At 35.7% G+C, this 22,926-nt stretch overlaps 1 protein-coding gene across 1 annotated transcript in view; it reads right to left on the minus strand.

The window, feature by feature from the left end:
- Positions 1-22,926, minus strand: part of Scaper (S-phase cyclin A associated protein in the ER) — a 484,560-nt gene that overhangs the window by 85,639 nt on the left and 375,995 nt on the right. Inside the window, 1 exon segment of the mRNA XM_047539576.1 lies at positions 5,552-5,675. Within this exon segment, the coding sequence (XP_047395532.1) occupies positions 5,552-5,675 (124 nt within the window).

Consider the following 22,926-nt stretch of genomic DNA (forward strand, 5'->3'; position numbering starts at 1 on the left):
TGAATACATCATTCCATTCCCTTCTGGCTGGGTTTCTGCTGAGAAATTAGTACCATGCATATTCCCTTGTACTTTATTATGATTTTGCTGCTTTCAACATTCTGGTTTTTATTTTTGACAACTTTATTATGTGATTTGGTGTATATTTCTACGTCAGTGCTCTACCACTGATCTATATTCCCAGCCCTGTACATGCATCTTTTTAATTTATAATTTTTTCATTTTATTTGTTCTAATTAGTTGTGCATGACAGTAGAATGCATTTATACATTTTGACAGATCATACATAAATGGAGTGTAATCTCTCATTTTTCTGATTATACATATTGCAGGATCACATTGGTCATGTAGTCATACATGTACATGAGGTAATAATGTCTGTTTCACTCTACTATCATTCCTTCCCCCATACCCCTTCCCCTCTCTTCACTCCCCTCTACCTAATATAAAGTAACTATTCCTCCCTATCCTCCCCCCATGCTTATTGAGAATTAGCATCCACATATCAGAGAAAACATTTGGCCTTTGTTTTTTTGGGTTTGGTTTATTTTACTTAACATAATATTCTCTAACTCCATCCATTTACCAGTAAATGCCAGAATTTTCATTCTTCTTTAAAACTGAGTAATATTCCACCTCATACACACACACACACACACACACACAGACGCACCACATTTTCTTTATCCATTCACCTGTTGAAGGGCATCTAGGTTGGTTTCATAGTTTAGCTATTGTGAATTGAGCTGCTATAAACACTGATTGTATCACTGTAGTATGTTGACTTTAAGTCCTTTGGGTATAAACCGAGGAGGGGTGATCATGGGTAACGTGAAACAGCTCTTCTTACCTTTTTCAATGTGGCTGTTCTTGGCTTTGAGTTTGCCTGGGTTACTGCAACTCTTAACTGGTTTCTGGAGTCCTCATAAAGATATACTGGCCAGTATATTCTTGTTAAATCAATGTCTTTATGGGGGAATGAGGGTTGTGACTTCCCATTTTACTATTTTGCTTGTTTCACTGGTCTTTTTATTGTCATCCAATGTGTATGTCTTATCTCCTTAAGGGGACATCTTGAGGCTACAGGCCCACTGAAATGATCTACGTTCAGAAAAGATGCTTAATAATCTCTTAATGAATGAAGGAAGAAATTGCGTTTAATGTATTTTAAAGCTTTATGTTTCATGGAAGATAATTTGTTGGTGTTATCTTCCACTCCTGGGGGAAACCTGTCTAAATGACCCTGGGTTTGCAGGGCTCCAAATAAATTCCCTGAGAGTTTATCCTAAAAATTCAAAATCTGCATTTACACTGCCAGAAAAAGCATATACTTTTATAATGTTACAAGTGCTGACTTATATTTTATGAAAATAATAAACCCAGAATTGTAAAAGTTCTATTTACATTCAAGGCATAATCAAATCCAGTTTCTCCCCCAAGTCCTCTAAATCCTCAAAGTAGAATTAATTCATCAAACCTTTAGCAGGCATGTATTATATGCTAGAAACTCAACTATGTTTCCTGAGCTACTCTGTGGTTCTGACGACATCATAGAACTTCTCATGGTTTGTCTTTGATATTTATGTATGTAATTTCTTTCCGTCTTAACTGTGGGCTTCTAGAGTGAAGGAACTGTATTACTTTATGTCTGTAACTGTGGTATGTGAACAGTACTTTGAAAAAGGTAACTGAAATGAAATATAAGAGTGCTAAAACAAACTCCAAGAAGCTAGATTGGAAAAAGATGTCTTCTAAAGCATCTGGATTTGCCAAAGAACCAGAAAGGCTGAAGTACTTGGTAATCAAGTATTTTATAAATTCTACCAGGTCACAATTAATTAGCCTCTTTTTTTTTTTTTCCTTTTCCTTCTGAAAACTGTGTTTATGACTTTTCTTACCTTCTATTTAAAGGGTATGAACAAGTTAGTAGTCCATAATTCAGTTATATGCACACTGAATTCACATAGTAAGGAAAATGGAAATGCATTCAAATGATTTCCAGAAACATAAAAATCACCATCACCAGTCACCTAAACCAGAAAACACATCATTTGTTGCTTACTGCCACAAACCCAGTCACAGCAACAGTTACAGAATAAAAAGACTAGAAGAAAAAACCAAGGATTGTCACATATAAGGGAAGGGGGGATAAAATGTGTTTGTAAACAAATGACCCTGGATTCCAGTTCCTAACCAAGCAAAATTCATATAGCAGAACAAACTGAATGTGGTGAAATCCATTGGTTGAGAGATTAAAAGCTTTTTTGGGTGTTAAGAAGTCTTGATGTCACCAAAGAGGGAATGTTATTCAAAGAAACTAGGGCATTTAATGAAGAAGGACATAGTCAAGGTACTTTGAAGCTCCTGGCACATGGTTGGTACTTAATAAAAGGTAGCTATTATGAGAGGTAAGAACTGGCTCAACTGTACCTCCTTTGTGATGAACATCTTCCTTTGTGTTCCTACCACTCTGTTCAGGTTATCATCACACTATTTACTATGTGTTCTGGACTGAATGTCTGCATGTCTTCCCAACTCCAATGTTGAAATTTAATTCCCAATGTGATATGTGGAGGTAGGGTCTTGAGGGGGATAATTAGGTGTTATGGTTTAGATCTGAGATGTCTCTCAAAAGCTCATGTATGACACATGCAAGAATGTTCAAAGATCAAACAACTAGATTAAAAGAGTTGTAACCCAATTAGTGGATTACCATTGATATAGTGGTAAATGCAGGCAGGTGGGGTATAACTGGAGGAGACAGGTCACTGGGATTGTGCCTTTGGGGTTTATATTTTGTACCTAGTAAGTGGAGCTCTCTCTCTCGCTGCTTCCTTCCATGTTGTAATGTCCTGTGCTGTTTCCCTCTACCATATCCTTCTGCTATGATGTTCTGACTCACCTTGGGCCTAGAGCTATGAAGTTGGTTGACTGTGGACAGAATCTCTCAAACTGTGAGTCAAAGTAAACTTTTCCTCCTCTACAGTTTTCTTGTCAGATGTTTTGGTCACAGAGATGGAAAAGCTATCTAAAACATTAGGTCATAAGGGTGGAGCCTTCATGAATGGGATTAGTACCCTTATAAAAAGAGCTAGGTCACTCTGCTCACCATGTGAGGACACAATAAGAAGTCATCAGCCTGACACTCAGAAGAGGACCCACACGAGAACCTGACCATGCTGGAACCCTGATCTTGGACTTCCAGCTTTAGAACTATGAGAACTCAATTTCTATTACATCTAAGCTACCCAGTTTATGGTATTTTGGTATAGTAGCTTGAACTAGAATAGTATGTCACTTATATGTCTGTTCATACTCCTATGCAGGGATTTCTTGGAAGGATGGGATCATAGCCTATGCTTCTCTGGAACTGGAATTTGGAGGCATGATTTCTTTCAATAAAAGTAGTGTTTTGTTTTGTTTCTACTAAAAAAGAGTGAACAGCCAGGATGTAAGATTCTTTCTGCAAGTCATCTTGCTCATTCTTTCACATTTCAAAAGCCATTTTCTTTAGTTACCTGCTCTGTTCAGAGTAATGTCTCTTCTTCTATTACCAACAGAGAATACGTTTCAAAGAGCAAGTTTATTCCAGATGATATCAGCATGGAATAGTGGGAGAATGTGGGGTTTAGATTTTAGGCTTTCATTCTTATTTTGAAATCATTTAAAATCACCAAATAGGTTATAAACAGAGTAGAAAGTTCCCTTCACCCAAAAGCCCCTACTAACCTCCTGTAAAATCATAGTGTAATTAAGGAAAAAAATTAAAATTGAGCCAATAAAATTAACTATTCTTACTTTAATTTCCTACTACTGTCATTTATCTGGTCCAGAATCACACATTACATCTTTTCCATGCAGTGACAATTTCACTTTTTTTTGTTTGTTTGTTTTTTGCATGCCAGGCAAGCATTCTACCACTGAGCTACATCCCCAGCCCTAGTTCCTCACTTTTTTTCTTGTCTTTCAGGATATGGACATTTTGGAAAATATTGGTCAGTTACTGTCCTCAATTTGGCCTTGAGAGACCTATAATTGACCCTTGGCTTTGTGACTAACATCTTGCAGCCTTGGGAAAGTCAACCTCTTGGTGATTCAAGTTTCCTAATCTGTGAAATAGATTAATAATGACTTTATAAGGCTGCTTTGAAAACTAAAGGGGTCTATATTTATCAAAATACCTGAGATGTCAGGCTAAACAACAAATGCTAAACTTTGTCTGTGTTGTCTTTCAACCATTTCTGAAGAATTTTTTGCTAAAATGTCTCATCCATATTTTAATGACTTTTGTAAATAAAACCATATATAATTTATTTAGCCTTTGCTAGATGCTTCACTGACATCACTATAAACAGTAGTTGCTGTTTATGTAATAGTTCTGTCTTGGTTTATTTACCTACACTGTCATTCTCTCTCATTGTCAGTATGCCTGCCTGTAAGGGCATCATGATTACCTTTCTGATTTTCAGTTTGTGATATTTAGGGATTAAATTATTCTCTCATACATTCATTCAATGATGTGCTAAACCTAAGTGCCAGGTCCTGTATTAGGATCTCAGAGCGATTAGGTACCTGCTGTCCTCATCAATTTTATGGCCAGTGGGGGAAATGGACAAGTAAATAGTGACAATTCAATGCAATCAATTCTGTGAGAGATATAATGTCTAGAATCACATAAGAAATATTCTTATCATGGAACTGGGAAAGAATCAGATTTGTGAGGATTTCATGAAGAAGGTGCCATTATGCCTGTTAGGATCTGCAAAATGTGTAAGAATTCACTAAATGGAGGGAGAAAGGCAGCAAAAGGTATAGTGTAAGGAAGAGCTATTAGAACTCTGTGCTGAGTAAAATAAGTCAGTTCTGAAAAAGAAATGTCCTGTGTTGTAATCTTGCAGCTTGAGAGGGATTTTGTGCCAGTACCTTAGGGGCTCAGAAACCTCACCAGGTGACTTCTGGCTTCAGGGTTCTAGTCAGGAGATTGCGAATGACAAACCTAAACTTTTGGATATTTCACTGAGTTTACCTTTTTCAACATCTGTGAGCTGAAGTAAAATTTAAGGTTACAATTGGCTGCTTATTCCTATTTTAAAAGTATAGCAGGTTTTCTCCTAACAGAAGAGTTTTTCAAATTAAAAAAAAATTAAATGACCATCAAACAGTCCTTTTCAAACTGACCCTTTAACTAAGATGGTGAAAAGTTTTGAGGTTTTCTCAGCTTTCTTCCTTCCACAGAACTCATTCCTGTGGCTTCAGAGATTTGGCACTGGGTCCACCAGGTTCCAAAGCCAAGTCTAACCATGTCAATTTGTGTTCTTCGCAAGTGTCACACATCTATCATCCATTCAATATTAGAACTTATGAGATTCCAATACACATTTTCTTAAATTAAGGGGTTTCTCTGTTAGTCCCTATTTTACCTTCCTAATCATCTTCACTCTCCCCCACTTCCAATCTAGAGAGTAAATAAACTGAATTCTTTTAGTTCTCTGCACAGGGAATGTTTCTCAGACCTTAACTGCTTCTAACTCAAAGCAATAATATTACATACCATCAACTGGTGTATCAGGAGGTCCATTAAGAAGGTAATCTTGTTACTAAACAGAACATCGGTGCAGTTTTCTGAACAGTTTTTGCAGGTGAGGTTGTAAACATTGATTGCATTGCAGAGAGACCTAACAGAAGGAGAAAAACAGCATTTGTAAAACGTGAGAAGCTCTTCTCCAAACAATTTAAAATACATAAAATGAATTGCCAAAGGAACAGGCACAGGATGGAAGTTACTCTAAAAACAAAAGCCAAATACTGTAAGACATGAAGCTCACCAGCTAGATATAAAAACATCTAATTTTCCTCCACAGCCCAGTATTTATTTCTACTGGTTGAAGCTGTAGACAGTGGAAACATGTCTATTAGTCTATCTGATAATTTCTTAATAACCTAAGACTAGATATCAACTAGGAACTTTGGTTCTTCAAATAATATCCAGAAAAAGAGGGATGGGGGTGTAGCTCAATGGTAGAGCACTTGCCTAGCATGTGTGAGGCACCAGATTCAATCCTCAGCACCACATAAATAAATAAATAAATAAATTAATTAATTAATATCCAGAAAAGGGACTGTTATTAGAGCTGATGGTCTGGGATAAAGGGCAGATTATAATAGCTCAGCTGGTAGAGTGCTTGCCTCTGAAGCACAAGGCCCTGAGGAGAAACTGGAGGCTTTCCTTGTGAGGCAATACCTTCCCTGGAGCTATATGGACTTGGACACAAGAGTGCCTGGGCAGAAAAGGACATCCTTCCTATAGAGTACAAACTGGTCATGGGCCCAAGAGTTTAAGGTCAAAATGATCAAAGAAAATGTTTTTCTCTATGGGATTAAAAAAACACATCCCATCATTCAAAGAAACTTAAAGCAACACACTCAATGGTCATGGCTGGCTCTCTCCTGGGTATTTTGAAGACTGTGACTGAAAGCTTGCATTGCCTGAGTGATCAATGTTTATTCTGGTCCGGCTGAGTAAATATCTTGCTTAAGTCACATAAATATTTTGATTTAGATCCTTACAACCAATCCTCTAAAGTGTGATCCATGGATCAGCAGCATTAATATTATCAAGGAACTTGTAAGAAATGCAAACTCTCATGCTGCACTTCAGACCTAGTAAACAGAAACTCTGGGAGTGTGTCTAGCAATTTGCATTTTTTTCTTTTTCTTTTTGGTACTGGGGATTGAACCCACAGGTGCTTAACGATTGAGTCCCATCTCCAGTCTATTTTATTTTTTATTTTGAGACAAAATCTCACCAAGTTGCTTGGGGTCTTGATAAGTTGCTGAGAGCAATCTGCATTTTAATAAGTTGTGTAGGTAATTCTCATGCATGTTCAAGTTAGAAAACCACTGCTTTATGTTCTTTAACCCGAGTGAGCATTATATTCCACGTTTATATAAATATATCAAGTAGATACTCTAGTAGAAGAGAGATGAAATAAGTCCCTGTAGTATTTAGAATCATGTTTGATATGGTCATATCTTGCTTCACATAATTGAAAATTGATTACTGTAAAGTATACTGGTTAATAGTAGAAATACAAGAATAAGATGCATATAGGTTACGATCCCCAGTTCTACCATTCAAGATTTTTGCAAGTTTCTAATTTAACCTTAGCATCCATTTTCTCATGTATGTTCTGGGTAAAGTACTTAGGACAGTGTCTGGCACATGGTTAAGAGTCATGCTTATTTGGGCTGTTAATCTTACTAGAGTTACTGTTTTATTATTCTTAAGAATAAGTACAAATGAAATGTTAATAAACTGAATCAAATTAAAGGATGCTATAAAGCACAATGTTTCCCAAATTTCGTTATACAGGCAAAAACAGTGAAAGAACTCCAAACTACTGGAAGCCAAGAAGAGTCTCAGTCAGTTTATCCAATCTTTCACAGGATTAAACAGAAAAACTTTGGCTCACATGTAAAATATTTATGAAACATTGTTTGGAGGCTCTATCTAGCAAATCCTTCACAAAATTAAATCAGCATCATTTTATTTATTTAACAACATGCCTAAATTTTCAAGAGTATTTTTCTTTTTAATTTAAAAAATAACATGTACTTATAATTATAAAAATAATTCTAATAATTTTGGGAAAGAGAAGCACATAGATATACTAAAACACTATTGGGAGAAAATCTGGTGTTTGTATGTCTAGTCTTTTCTTATTCATATATATATGTATACATACACACATACCTATATTCAATACACATTTAATATATAGAAACTGAACAGTTCTCTGTGACAATTAATATTCTTCTATAACACTAATTTTCAATTTTTAAAAAGAACGGCAAAATTATTTCCTTGAAGAAAATCTTATTCAGATGATTGAACCATGAAAGAGATAAAATCAGAGTTGCTCTGGTTGAAGCAAAAATAGGGAACCCAGGGCTCGTCCCTGCTTCTTCCTTTTAGAAAGCCTTGAAAGGTTTTCGTGAGGCCTGAGGGTGTGTTCCCTTGGAATATATTGCCAACTACTGAGCTAAGATTCAACTAGAATTTAACTTGGTGACTTCTGAAAAGGTGAGGACAACCACAGTATAACATGAAACAAAACTAAACAAAAAACAAAACAAAATGTGTCTGTGAGCGCGTGTGGGTGTGTATAATGAAAAGCATCTGTCTTACCCATGTTCCCTAGTCTTAGAAGTCCCCATGGTTACTGGTTTACATATTCTTCCAGAAATAGTCTAAATATGTGCAAGTTTTTTATTCCTCCGTATACAAAATTACCCTTCAATATTTGGATGTTGAAAGCAAATCAAGGATATTTTCCTTTGGCTCTTGGCCTTTGTTGCTATCAAGCAAGGTTTGAAAGTGTGAGGTTTTCTGCAGTAGCACTCTAGGGTACATTTTCCAGCTTTCTGGGTATCAAGAACCAGGGGGCAGGCTGGGCGTGGTGGTACATGCCTGTAATTCCAGCAACTTGGGAGGCTGGGGCAGGAGGGTCACAAGTTTGATGCCAGGCTTGGCAACTTAGCGAGATCCTGTCTCAAAATAAAATAATAAAAATAAGAATCTCAGTTGTAAAGCGCCCCTGGGTTCAGTCCCAGCACTCGGGGTGGGCAGGGCACCCAGGGCAGGGAGAAGGGAGAAGAGGAGGAGGAGGTGGAGAAAAGAACCAGTGGGATAACTTGTGCTACTGATTTAATTTCCTAGTCTCTGACTACAGCTTCAGGTATCCATTATGTGGTTTCATGGGTTTGAAATAGTTATAGGGTTATTTTCTTCCTAACCTGTGTTGGTCTCCAAGAGAACAGCACCCCCAGTGGATCAGTTTGAAATTTTTTTTTCGATCTAGAAGTCTTGGAACAATTTTCTAATACCTAATGTATTATTCTAAATTCTTTTTCTTATTAGAATATTTAAATTGAGAAATATTTTTCAAACACTGAATAGCGCCTCATTCTATGGACATAAAATTTTAGTTCAACAATCTCTTATTATTGTTGTCTCCAACTTTCAATATTATAAATCATGCTTTTTAAGTCTGAGGTCTTAGTTGCAATCCACAAGGGGAAAAAGCTCCAGTTGATGTAAGCAGAAAGGCAATTAAATGACAGGCTAGTGAATATATCATAAAATTTGGAAAGCTCAGGCACAGGTGCTACACTCGCAGGTCTAATACCCAAATCACAAACTACAGAACTGGTCTATTAAAACAAAAACAAACAAACAAACTAAAATAAATAACAACAAACCACTGGGCCCTATATGCCACACAGCCTGAATGGACACTGACTTTGTATGCTAAACACAGCTGCCTCAAACTCTTAAATTTCTAGAGTTTGGGATGTCTTTACTTCTTTACTTCATTAGCTTCAGAGTAAAACCCTGGAGTGTAAATGCTGGGTTGTAAAGACGGGGTCACGTGCCTGCATCCTCGATACAATGAAGATCGGGAAGCTACACCCTGGCATTCTCAGGGAGTAGAGTTGGGGAGGCATCTTGTACACTTGGAAACTTTGCGAACACAGGATGAGAGCTGGGAAGCTTAACAGCACAACCCATGTCTGCAAAGGCTGGTAAATAAATCATTTTGTACCATTCTGCCTGATTTGTAGGATAAATTTCCAGTAATGGAAATATGGGTCAAAAGAATTTAACTTTTTTTTTGGTACCAGGGATTGAACCTAGTGGTGGCATTTAACCACTGAGCCACATCCCCAGCCCTTTTTATATTTTATTTTGAGACAGGGTCTTGCTAAGTTGCTTAGGGCCTTGCTAAATTGCTGAGGCTGGCTTTGAACTTGCAATCCTCCTGCCTCAGCCTCCTGGGTTGCTGGGATTACAGGCGTTCGCCACTGAGCCTAATAGAATTGAACATTTTGAAGGCTTTCTGCAGGTTCTGCTACATTCAAACCGCCCTCCAGAATAAAAGGAAAATTTAAGTCCATTTTTACTTCCAGAAAGATTTTTTTCCCATGTTTTCATCAACACTGGATAACTTCATTAAAACAAAACTTTACCAATTTGATAGCTAAATACAAATGGTATTTTTAAAGGTTTCATTCCTTTTACTAGTAGTATCATTAAAGGGTTTTAAAAAAGTGTTTATTATGTCTATTTATATTTTCCTAAATTATTATTGTGTGCCTTTTACACATTTTCCTATTGGGATGTTTGTGTTTTTCTTATTGATTTACAGATGTTAAGTATTCCTTCATACGGTGCTAATAACTTTTTTTAGTTTATTGCTATCTAAATTTTTTAGTTCTTTAAAAATTTTTACTCAATGAAATCTGCCAAAATTTCCTTCAGGACAGCTGGATTTTCTGTCAGACTTAGATGGGCCTTTCTGCTTTGAGATTATAAAAATATTCCTTTAAATTTAATTTTCATACTTTTATGGATATTACATTTAAATATATAACATAAACTTGTTTTAGGAATAAGATATAAAGGAGAGATTAAGTTTATTTTTTTCAAAATACAGATGATATTTATGCTTATATTTTTGTTCTGTTTCTCCATTTTTACACTTTTATTGAAGATTTTCATCTTTTAAAATGGTTTATTAGATTCTCTCATTATAAATGTAACAGAGGGTTAATACATGTTAGTATTTTCTTCCAGTCCTTCATTTTGCTTAGGCTATTTTAAGGTGTTTTTAATACATGGAAGCTGAATAATTTTATATAGTCCAAAGACTTTTCTTTGTGGTTTACTTTTTTCTGCCTTATTTTTATGCTTTAAAAGTTCTTTCTCACAATGAGATGAAATAATTATTCATTTGTATTTTTAAAAATCATTACTGTGATAATTTTATGATTTTATGTCACTTAATTCATTTTGAGTTTATTCTGGTATGTAATGAGTTCATAAACTCAATTTATTTTCCCACCAATGATAGGACTGAGTTATCTGTCCTTTATTCACTGGTTGAAATGCCACCTTTATCATAACTACATGCAGAATATATTCTCTGGTTTCCTAGTCTAATTCATAACTATCTGTGTGCCAATATCACATTGTTTTGGTCACTGCAGCTTTATGACGAAGTTAACATATAAAATTGTAGATCCCCAAAGGCTTTTTAAAAATATATATGGGAGTATTACATTCAGAATGATGTGTAGAACATCAAAGTCCTATAATGGTATCCTATTTTCATATTGTTTTGATCTATATTTTTAAGGCCTTTATTTTTAATTTCTATTTTTCCATTTTATTCAATAGGATTCTTACTTCTTGTCTCAAATCTCTGGTAAACTATTAGTGAGTTATAAACATACATAAAAAAAAGTAAATGGCACATGATCTGGGAGTATGTCCTACAATGAATGCCCTCTGTGCTCTATGTTAAAGAAACTCATTACCGGTAAATGGAATGTCCATCTGTATAATCTTATGCTTGCAAACCTCTCCCAAGAAACTTCCACAAAGAAACTACATTCTGATGAGGGAAAAAAAGGGAGGGTGAGCCAAACATTTCAGGGTCAGAAAAAAACCTGTTCACTCAGTAAACTTGTTTGAAAAGACAACCTCTATTAGAAGAGCACCTGTCTTAGTGTACTTCTTTGAACCAGCCTGGGTGGTCTGTCCAAGCAGCCCTTCCTGTAATTTTAAGCTCAAATGACTAGAAGCACATTTTAACATCAAACAGAAGGCCCCAGAATTTGAAAGTATCTTTTGAGAAGACATAAAAATCTCATAGTCCATTCTGTCAAAAGTACGTGGTGGTTGGGGTGGTTCTCAGATTCAGTTTTTCTGCCCAAATAATTATGAATACATGAGTGAATTTTTGTATCAGAAAATCTCAGTAAAAACGTTCCTCTAAAAAACAGGAAAAGGGGATTAAAAAGGATCATAAAACCAAGTCTTTTTGGAGATGAGTGCAAGAACTTTTTTTTTTTTTTAACAAATAGGATCATATACAGAATACCAGTACGCACCTAAGACACTAACAAATACTTAAACAGAAAAGCTCCAGGAGGTTGCAGCCTAGTTGGATTAAAAAGTACATAGTTTATATCCTTATGTAGTTTGCAGTGGTTAAGATTTTTTAGAAAATGTCATTCACCTAAATCTACTGTCTTATACTAAGTCAAGAGAGTAAACATTTAAAAACAACTGCTGTTAGCAATTTCACAAAATATACGCAGGCTGAGTGGATGGCTTTAAATTTCTGTACAGCAAAATTCTATACCAAGTAGACTCTAGCACTTGCTAGAGTATATAAATATAGCTGCAAAGAGAGACTTGGAATCTTCATCAGTTATTGCTTTAGCCCTCATGCCAGAAAGGGTTTGGTATGAGTAGATAAATGGTAAAGGGACAGATCCTCATAAAACATACAAGATGATTAAGAACTGATGTAGAATTAAGTTGAGCAAATATTATCTAGATTGAACTAAAACATCCAGACTTGGAACTTTTACCAATTCTTTAGTGAAGCCCCAGTGTATACTAATTTGATGAATATCTTTGGCATATTGTGTATGTGCATTCAGTATGCACATACTGACAAGCTTCATGTTTGTTAAGTTCCAAACTAAAATAACTTTTTTTTTAAATTAAAATCTTTTTTATTTTTACAGACTGCATTTTGATTCACTGTACACAAATGGGGTACAACTTTTCATTTCTGTGGTTGTATACAATGTAGATTCACACCATTTATGTAATCATAACACATACATAGGGTAATACTGTTTCATTCTACTATCTTTCCATCCCTCAACCCCTCCCACCCTATTTTCCTCTACACCATCCAAAGTTCCTTCATTCTTCATTCTCCCCATCACTCCCCATTGTTATATATTGTCATGCACGTAAAAGAGAAAACATTTGGCCTTTGATTTTTTGGGCTTAGTCTATTTCACTTAGCATATTTTCCAACTTCATCCATTTACCAGCAAACCATAATTTTATTCTTCTTTATGGCTGAGTAATATTCCATTGTGTATATATACCATAGTTTCTTTATCCATTCATCAATTGAAGGGCATCTAGGTTGGTTCTACAATCTAGGTATTGTGAATTGAGCTTCTATGAACATTGATGTGGCTGCATCACTGTAGTATGCTGATTTTAAGTCCTTTGAGTATAAACCCAGGAGTGGGATAGCTGGGTCAAATGGGTCCATTCCAAGTTTTCTGAGGAATCTCCATACTGCTTTCCAGAGTGGCTGCACCAATACGCAACTCCACCAGCAATGTATGAGTGTGCCTTTTTCCCCACATCCATGCCAACACTTATTATTGCTTGTGTTCTCGATAACAGCAATTCTAATTGGAGTTAGATGAAATTTTAGGGTGGTTTTAATTTGCATTTCTCTAATTACAAGGGATGATGAGTACTTTTTCATATATTTTTTGATCACCTGTATATCTTCTTCTGTGAAGGGTCTGCCCATTTCCTTAGCCCATTTATTGATTGGGTTCTTTGTATTTTGGTTGTAAAGTTTTTTAAGTTCTTTATAAACTTTGGAGATGAGTGCTCTGTCTGAAGTGTGTGTGGAAAAGATTTTCTCCCACTCTGTAGGCTCTCTTTTCACATTATTGATTGTTTCCTGTGTGAGAAAAAACTTTTTACTCTGAATCTATCCCATTTATTAATTCTTGCTTTTATTTCTTGTGCTATGGGGGTCTTTTTAAGGAAGTCTGGTCCTAAGCCAACATGATAGAGACTGGGCCTACTTTTTCTTCTATTTGGTGAAGGGTCTCAGGTCTAATTCCTAGATCCTTGATCCATTTTGAGTTGAGTTTTGTAAAGGGTGACAGATAGGGGGTTAGTTTCATTTTACTGCATATGGATTTCCAGTTTTGCCAGCACCATTTGTTGAAGAGGCTTTCTTTTCTCCATTGTAAGTTTTTGGCACCTTTGTCTAGTATGAGATTACAGTAGTTATGTGGGTATGTCTCCGTGTCTTCTATCAAGCTGTCACTATTTGCTGTAACATGTTCTCTATTTAGATGATCCAAAAAACTCCTCCAGAAAACTTCTAGACCTCATAAATGAATTCAGCAAAACAGCAGGATATAAAATCAACACGCATAAATCTAAAACATTTTTATACATAAGCGATGAAAGATCTGAAAGGGAAATGAGGAAAACAACTCCATTCGCAATAGCCTCAAAAACAAAACAAACAAACAAACAAAAAACTTGGGAATCAATCTAACCAAAGAGGTGAAAGATCTCTACAATAAAAACTACAAAACACTGAAGAAAGAAACTGAAGACCTTAGAAGATGGACAGATCTCCCATGTTCTTGGATAGGCAGAATTAATATTATCAAAATGGCCATACTACCAAAGGTGCTATACAGATTTAATGCAATTCCAATTAAAATCCCCATGACATTTCTCATAGAAACAGAAAAAGCAATCATGAAATTCAAATAGAAGGACAAAACACCCAGAATAGCTAAAGCAACCCTGGGCAGGAAGAGTGATGCAGGAGGTATCACAATACCAGACCTTAAACTCTACTGTAGAGCAATAATAACAAAAATGGCATGGTATTGGCACCAAAACAGACAGGTAGACCAATGGTACAGGATAAAATAACTTCTTCAGACATTATTAAAAAGAATCACCTGAAACTGGTCAGATAAAACAATAGGTAGAATTCTAATGCACTAAGTGAAACCACTAGGTGAGTCGTTCCCTCCCAGAATGAGACCAGCTGCAAGAATGGCCTAGCTAGAAGCTCCATTTTAGAGGCTAAAACTGAGACCTATGTCAAACCACTGAAAATTATTCTATAACATAACCAGGTAAGACTCTTGTTTGATTCATCTGTTTGGATGTCCTCTGTGCAGCATAGTTTGACTGAGCACAGTGATGTCTAACAAAAGGACTTCTTTGTTTTAAGCATTATATACAAGAATGCACAACTGCTGCATATCTTAGTGCATTAATTAACCACTTCTCCATTATTCCTTTTTTTCACCCAGGTATGCAATTGCTTTTTGTTTTTATTGTTTGTTCTATTTAGTTATACGTGACAGCAGAATGGCAGAATGCATTTTGATTCATAGTACACAAATGGGGTACAACTTTTCATTTCTCTGGTTGTACACAATGTAAAGTCACACCTTTTGTGTCATACATGTACATAGGGTAACAATGTTTGGGTAACAATGTTTGTCTCATTCTACCATTTTCCTTCCCCCTGCCCCCACGCCCCCTCATTTCCCTCTACACACTCCAAAGTTCCTCCATTCTTCCCTTATCCCCTACCCACTCCTGTTACGTAACAGCATCCACTTATCAGAGAAAACATTTGGCCTTTGGTTGTTTTGGATTGGCTTCCACTATACTTAACCACGAAAACCACTATTCTTTTTAAATGTCAATTGAATTTGATCATTAATATTTATTTATTCTCAGTACCAAAGAAATGTCTTATTTTTCATAGCCATCAGGTATATTTTTCAGACCCAAATGAGAAAATTGGGAAGTATCTAAAAGTCTTGAAGTAGATTTATTAAAATAAGAAAATTACTTTTGGTCTTTAAACATTAAATTGTATCTGAACTGCTTGATAAATCACGTTGAGAGACAAATCAAGCTGAGAGACAAGATATTACATTAAGCTTTTCATTAGCAGTTTTGGGAGGAGACATAATTTAACTTACTGATTTTGTTTAAGAGCTTAATTATAAAGTCATAATTAAGCTTAATTATAATATTATAATTATTCATTCATTTACTGCTTTTTGGGCATATATCTGGGTACTATGCTAAGTTTAGTAGGTAACAAAGAAAAAAAATCATCGATGCTAGTCCTGATTTCAAGAAACATACACACATGTTCACACACACACACACACACACACACACACACAAACACACATACACAGGAGTGGGCAAATAGCTCAGCTCGAAGAGCACTTGTCTTGTGTGTGCATGGACCTGGGTTCGAATCCCCAGCACATACACACACAGACCCTTTTTGGTTAAAATATTTTTTTATTATGAAATAATATTATGAAAGAAAACCACATGAAATAAATGTATAACTTAGTTAATTAAGGAACACACTTTTGTAATCACCACCCAGGTACAAAATTTTGCTGCGGAAAAGGTCTACTATAGCTTCTCTTCCCCCTCCAAACTGTCCACTCTTCTGACGTTTACCGTGATCACTTCCTCACACTTTATTCTTTTATCATCTAAGAGTACAGCTCTAACATTAAGTATATATCCACAGCTTAGTCTTAACTAGCTTTTACTGTGTAAAAAAATTCTTAATATGTCTTTTAAATATTTTTATCTGTAGATTTCCCCTCCATTCCTCTCTTTCCTTACAACTTTGCTGACTATATACACATGGTGAAGTTCAATATACTTTTTTCCCTCAGTATTTCCTGAAAAATGGCAGCTGGATCCAGGTTTTTGATCACAGCCAGATTTGATCCCTTTTGGTGACTACACGTGGTAGGATTATTTGATTAGGAGCCAAATTATGTCTAAATATCATTCTTTTTTTCATGCTAGCAGTCACTGATGATTAAGCCTAGGACTACTAGTTCATTAAATAATATAAAACTATGGTATTCTAATTCTATTATTTTTTTTTTCATTTATTGGATGAAATAAACTTCGAAGGTGACAATTCCCCTTTCCCCCCTCTTCCCACAGTGGTACAGTTCCATATAAGTATTTGAGACTTTTATGTATCCAGTTTTCAACATATTTAACTGGTCTCTTGTTACTCAGAAAATAATTATCTCATTTTATTTTAAATATCATTACAGACTCATGAATTATAAAAGATTATCTACAAAAAAACTACAGCTAACATCATATTTATTTATTTATATTTAAAAAATTGTTTTAGTTGTAGATGGACCTTATTTTTATTTATTTATTTATTTCTATGTGGTGCTGAGACTTGAACCCAGTGCCTTACACATGCTAGGTAAGTGCTTTTACCACTGGGCTACAACCCCAGCCTCCACTAACATCATATTTAATTTTGAGAAACTAGAAACTTTCTCCCTAAGACGAGGAATAAGACAAGGATGCCCACTCTCACCACTTCTACTCAAAATCATACAGGAAGTTCAATACAGTGCAATAAGGTAAGAAAAGAAAAAAAAAAAGGTATACAGATTGGGAAGAAGAAATAAAAGTGTACTTGTTTGAAGATGACATGATTATCTATGCAGAAAATTCCAAAGATTTGGAATCCCCCCTCCCACAAAAAAAAACACCCAAAAAAACCTCCTGGAGGTAATATGCAATTATAGCAAGTCTGCAGAGCAAAACCTTGACAGAAGTTGATTGCTTTCCTGTATTCCAGCGATCACTAATTGGACTTTGAACTAAAATATACAAAACAATTTACATTAGCACAGACATACAAAAAACCCCCACAAAACTCAGATGGAAAAAAATCAAATATCGAAATATATTGAAAGACATTCTGTATTCAGTGATAGGAAGACTCAATAATTTAAGATGTCTATTTTATTTCTGACTTGACCTACATATTCAATGCAATCTCAAATCAAATTCAGGTAAGTTACTCTGTAGATACTGATAAACTGAATCTTAAAGTTTACATAAATGGCAAAAGACCCAGAATAGTCAATACAACACTGAAGAGCAATAAAGTTGGAGAATTGACACTACTGATTTTGATCTTATGTTAAAGCTACAGTGGTAAGGAGTAGTTATTAACATGGTGGCACACACCTGTAATCCTACCATCCTGTGAGTCTCAGGAGGATCATAAATTTGAGGCCAGCCTTGGGAACTCAGCAAGATCCTGTCTCAAAATAAACTTATAAGGGCCAGGTATGTAGTTCATAGATAGAGTGTTTGCCTAGCACGTAATGAGGCCCTGGGTTTGATCCCCACGGAAAGGAAGGAAGAAAAGAAGAAAGGCAGGAAGGAAGGAAGGAAGGAAGGAAGGAAGGAAGGGAGGAAGGAAGGAAGGAAGGAAGCCACATACTGGGGGAGAATATATGTAAAACATATGTCTGACAAAGACTTGTATCAAAAATGTACAAAGAACTCTTACAACTCAACAGTAAGAAAAAATGAAATGAAACAGCTAATAGTGGGTGAAAGATCATGATCAAAGAAGATAAATGGCAAATAAATGTTATACCTCACTGAAAGATTATAAATTGAAACAATATATCAATATATGTATATTAGAATGGCTAAAGTTTCGAACACTTGACAGTAGCAAATGTTGGTAAAGATCTTGAGGAAAAGGAACTCTGTTTGTTGGTGGGTATGCAAAATCAAATTTACCTTGGATAACAGTTTGGCACTTTCTCATGAAGCTAAGCATATCATGCCATGTATGATTCAAAATCACACTACTACATATTTATTTGAACAAGTTGAAAACTTATGTACACACCAAAACCTGCAAACGAATGTTCACAGCAGCTTTCTTAATAATTGTTGAAACTTGGAAACAATTTGTCCTTCAGTAGGAGAATAATCTATGCACATTTATACAACTGAATATTACACAGCAATAAAAAGAAATGAGTCATCAAGTCAGAGAAAGACATGGAGGAGCCTCCAATGCATTTTACAAAGTTAAAGAAGACAGTCCAAAAAGGCTATATACTCTATAATCCCACCCACATAACATTTTGGAAAAGGAAAAACTATATAGACAGAAAAAAGATCAATGGTTACCAGGGGTTGATAGAGGGAGGGATGAATATGTGCAGCACAAGGGATTTTCAGGGCAGTGAAACTATTCTGTCGGACACTATAACAGTGGACATATGATATCAGGTATTTGTCAAAACCTAATTATTTATTTATGTAGAATCATCAACATAAAAAGTGAACCCTAAAATACTGGTTTTAGTTAGTAACAATATATTGTCATTGATTAATCATCTGTAAAAAATGAACCACATCTATGTAGAACTTCATAATAGCAGAAATTTAGGGCAGGCAGAAAGGGAGAACATAAGGGAGCTCTGTACTTTCAGTTCAATTTTTCTGTAAATCTGAAACTACTGGAAAAAATAAACTATTAATTAAAAACTCATGCATTTAGATATATCAATGAGTTTTAATCCACTGCAATTCTTATCTGCATTAAAGCTCAATTTGTCACATCTTTTGAGCTCCTGACCCTTTGGCTGAACCCCCATAGTTTTTTACTACTTCACTTTATCTGAGATGACAAGAGGTTTCATGCTCAATTCCTGACCCAGACCTGGAATCAGTCTGCAATTCAAACAGCACTGATGTATTCTAAGGGAAAAAACAGATCAAATCCAAAATATGCCCCTAGTGATTTTCAGTGCTACTGGGGTGGGTCATAGTTTCTAGACTTTCAGATGAATAAATCTGGGAATTCCCCCCCCCCCCCCGTCCATTCTTCCATTCCTAAGATAAAAAAATTTGTGAATTTCACCAAATTCTGGGCTAAGGGTTTTTTTCATTAATTTCATGTTTCATGCTCTTTGTCTATATCTACATCTATAATTATTCATTTGCTTTATGCTACAGTATAACATATAACAGTTTCAGAATATCAATATTTATAGTACCACTACTAATTGATTGCTGAAAAGTTTCAAATGTTTTGGCATATGCCATATCTATTTCCCATTTCTAATTTTTTTTATCATTGTACTAGCTATGTTGTCAGAACATAGTTATTTCATGCTATACTTTCAAATTTTATTAGTTTTAGTGCTATAATTATATATTTATGTTCACTACCAGTCCTTGTGTAAATGTATCTTGTCATTTTGCTTGTCTAAAGCTTGTTCTCCATTAGATTCCTTAGGAAAGGCTCATGGGACCAATACTCCCTGAGTTATTGCAAGTTAACAGTGTGTTTGTGCTTTTTACAAGGGAAGGTCAGTTTGGTTGAATGTCAAGTCCTCATATCTTCTTTCCTAGAGTATATTTAAAATGTTACTCCATTTTCTTCTGAAATAAAATACTTTAATGTTATATTAGTTTTTCCCTTATAAATCACAATACTTAAACAAGTATGATTTATATACAGTTAGCATTCACCCTTTTCTAGTGAAGAGAGTTTTGACAAGTGCATTTGATTATGAAACCACCCAACACAGATAGCAACCTCCCCAAATTATTCTGGGTGTACCCTTTCTTTCTCAACAAAGTCATTATAGGTATACAGGAGAGCTACAGATTTTTCTATGTTGACTTTGTGTTCTGATACTTTGCTAAATTTGTTTATCAGTTCTAGTGGTCTTTTGGAGGAACTTTGAGGATCTCAGTATAGGATCATATCATCTGCAAAATGTGATAATCTGGACTTCTTTCTGTGTTTTTATTCCTTTTATTTCTTTCTCTTGCCTAACTGCTCAGTCTAGAATTTCTAGTACTATATTGAATAGAAGTGGTGAGCATAGACATTCTTATCTTGTTCCAGAGTTTAAAGGAACTGTTTTCAGTTTTTCCCATTCACTATGATGTTGGCTTTGGGTTTGTTGTATATAATTTTAATGATGCCGAGGTATGTTCCTTCTATCCCCGGTTTCTTCAGTGCTTTTATGATGAAGCTGCATTTGGTGCTGAATTTGTAAAAGGCTTTTTCCTCGGCATCTGTTGAGATGATTAAGTGATTTTTGTCCTTAATTCTATTTATGTGATGAATTACAATTATTGATTTGCATATGTTAAAACATCCTTGCAACCTTGGGATGAAACCAAGTTGATCATGATGTATAATCTTCTTAGTATGTTGTTGAACATGATTTGCTAATATTTTATTAAGAATTTTTATGTCTAATATCAAAAGGGTATAGTTTTCTTTCCTTGATATGTCTTTATCTAGTTTTGGTATGTGACACTGGCTTCATAAAATGAATTTGGAACTGTTTCATCTCTTTCTATTTCATGGAATAAAGTGAGGAGCTTTGGCATTGGTTCTTTAAAGGTCTGGTAGAATTCAGTTTGTCTTGGGCTTTTCTTTGTTGGAAGTTTATTTATTTATTTATTTATTTTTTTCCCACTGCTTCTAACCCACTGCTGGTTATTGGTTTGTTTAGTTTTTCTGTGTCCTCTTGATTCAATTTTGGCAGATCACATGTGCTTAGAAAAATGTATCCATTTCTTAGAGGTTTTAGGCTCCATTTGTATACTGTATCAATTTTCATCCTTTCCTTTTTGGTCTGTGGTTGTCTTTGCCTGTAAGTTGAGTCTGTTGCAAACAACATATAGTTTATCTGGTATTTCATCCACTTCAGTATCTTTGAAGTTGGTTGCTGGTGAATTATGAACTCTAGGAGGCATCATGTATCTTGTTTTTTCATATTTCTTATATTCCTATGTTGGGTTTTATAAATCTGTTGGGATGAATTTCTCTCCTACTCTTACGTGTGGGCCTTTTTAGGGCACAGACTTCTCTTGCCAAAGTGTCATAGAGTGATGGAGACCGAGACTCCTCATAGCATTGGTATTCAAAGACTTTGTGTTAATTCTCTTTGTTCACGCTACAGGAGTGGATGCCTATGAGTGGGATCTGAAACACACCCCTCCCTCCCAGGCTCTGTTCCTACTGCAGGGGCCTGGTCATTAGTTTGGGGTTTTTGTCTCTTCTATTCTTTTTATTAAAGCATAGGTGAAGTTTGAGGGTGGCTAACTTGTTTGTGGAGCAAGGTGTGCTATCTTTTGGCTGAATTTAGTTCAGCAGCAGAATCTCTACCCTGTAGTGTCCTTGTAGATTCTCAGTACCTCATAGAAAAGAAGGAAACAAACAATACCAACAACCAATGCAAACAATATACTTTATTAAAATAAATACCTGGTACCTACTATGACATCTACAATACTACCAGAAAACAGGAATGGATGGGTCAGCAATTGGTAACAGCCAAAACAACAAAAAAGTGTGAGTAGATCTGGCATTAAAGTAAAGAGCAAATATTAACTTTGGCATCCACAGTATAATACATGCAAAATAACCCAAAACCTTAACTCTTAGAAGACAAGGAAAAATAACTATTGTTAAAAAAAAAATGCTAGAAATGAGAAAAATGTGTGTGTGTGTGTAAACCAATCAGCACATCAAGAACAGATAAAAAGATTCTTTTTAAAAAAAAATCTGTAGTTGTAGATGAACACAATACCTTTTTTTATTTTTTTATGTGGTGCTGAGTGCCTCACATGTGATAGGCAAGCACTCTGTCACTAAGCTACAGTCCCGCCCAGTGTAAAAAATTTTTTTACAATATTTATTGAGCATTGTATGCCAGCTGCTTTAACAAATTAAAAAATACATTCTTAATGAAAAATGGAGTAATTGTCTCCACTGAGGTGGTCAAAACAGTTGAGGATGGATGATCCCTGCCTATGCTTAACCATCTCTCTTCCTGTTTGCTCATGGGCTATGTAGAGAGGGAGGAGCTGGGAGGTTTTAACCCTTTCTTCTTGTGTTGTTCACCAAGCTACTAGCTGAAGTGGCCTAATCTGAAGCTGGTTAAAATAGCTTTCAGCTTCCCTTCTCACCAGTGTAAGGTAGAATGGAATAGTAGGCACTGTCAGTTGGAGTTTCGTCTGGACAGACCAGATTGATGTGTTCCCAGGGTGGGACTGCTGTAGAGTTCTATGAGGGGAGTCCCTGCAGCTGGAGCCTTGATCTAATCAGGCCTTAGGGACTTTGTTGGGTGGTGTCTGTTCTGGAGAGATTAGATCAATAGTTCTTAGGGCCAGGCAGATGCTAATATTTGCTGGAAGTCTGGATCTCAGGAACTCCCTAGAATTCTTCTCAGAAGACAGGGGAACCAACTCTCCACACACTCTGTTGCCCATGAATATGGCCTTTCCATGCTTAGTCCCTGGGTGTATTCACACCCACCTGTTCAGTTTCCTAACTTTCTTCAGCTGGTCACATAAGCCACCAGACTCAAAGGGAAAGTGAGCTGCACTCTCCTCCATTTTTTCTG

Source organism: Sciurus carolinensis, chromosome 2 (assembly GCF_902686445.1).
Source record: "Sciurus carolinensis chromosome 2, mSciCar1.2, whole genome shotgun sequence".
Taxonomy (NCBI): Eukaryota; Metazoa; Chordata; class Mammalia; order Rodentia; family Sciuridae; genus Sciurus; species Sciurus carolinensis.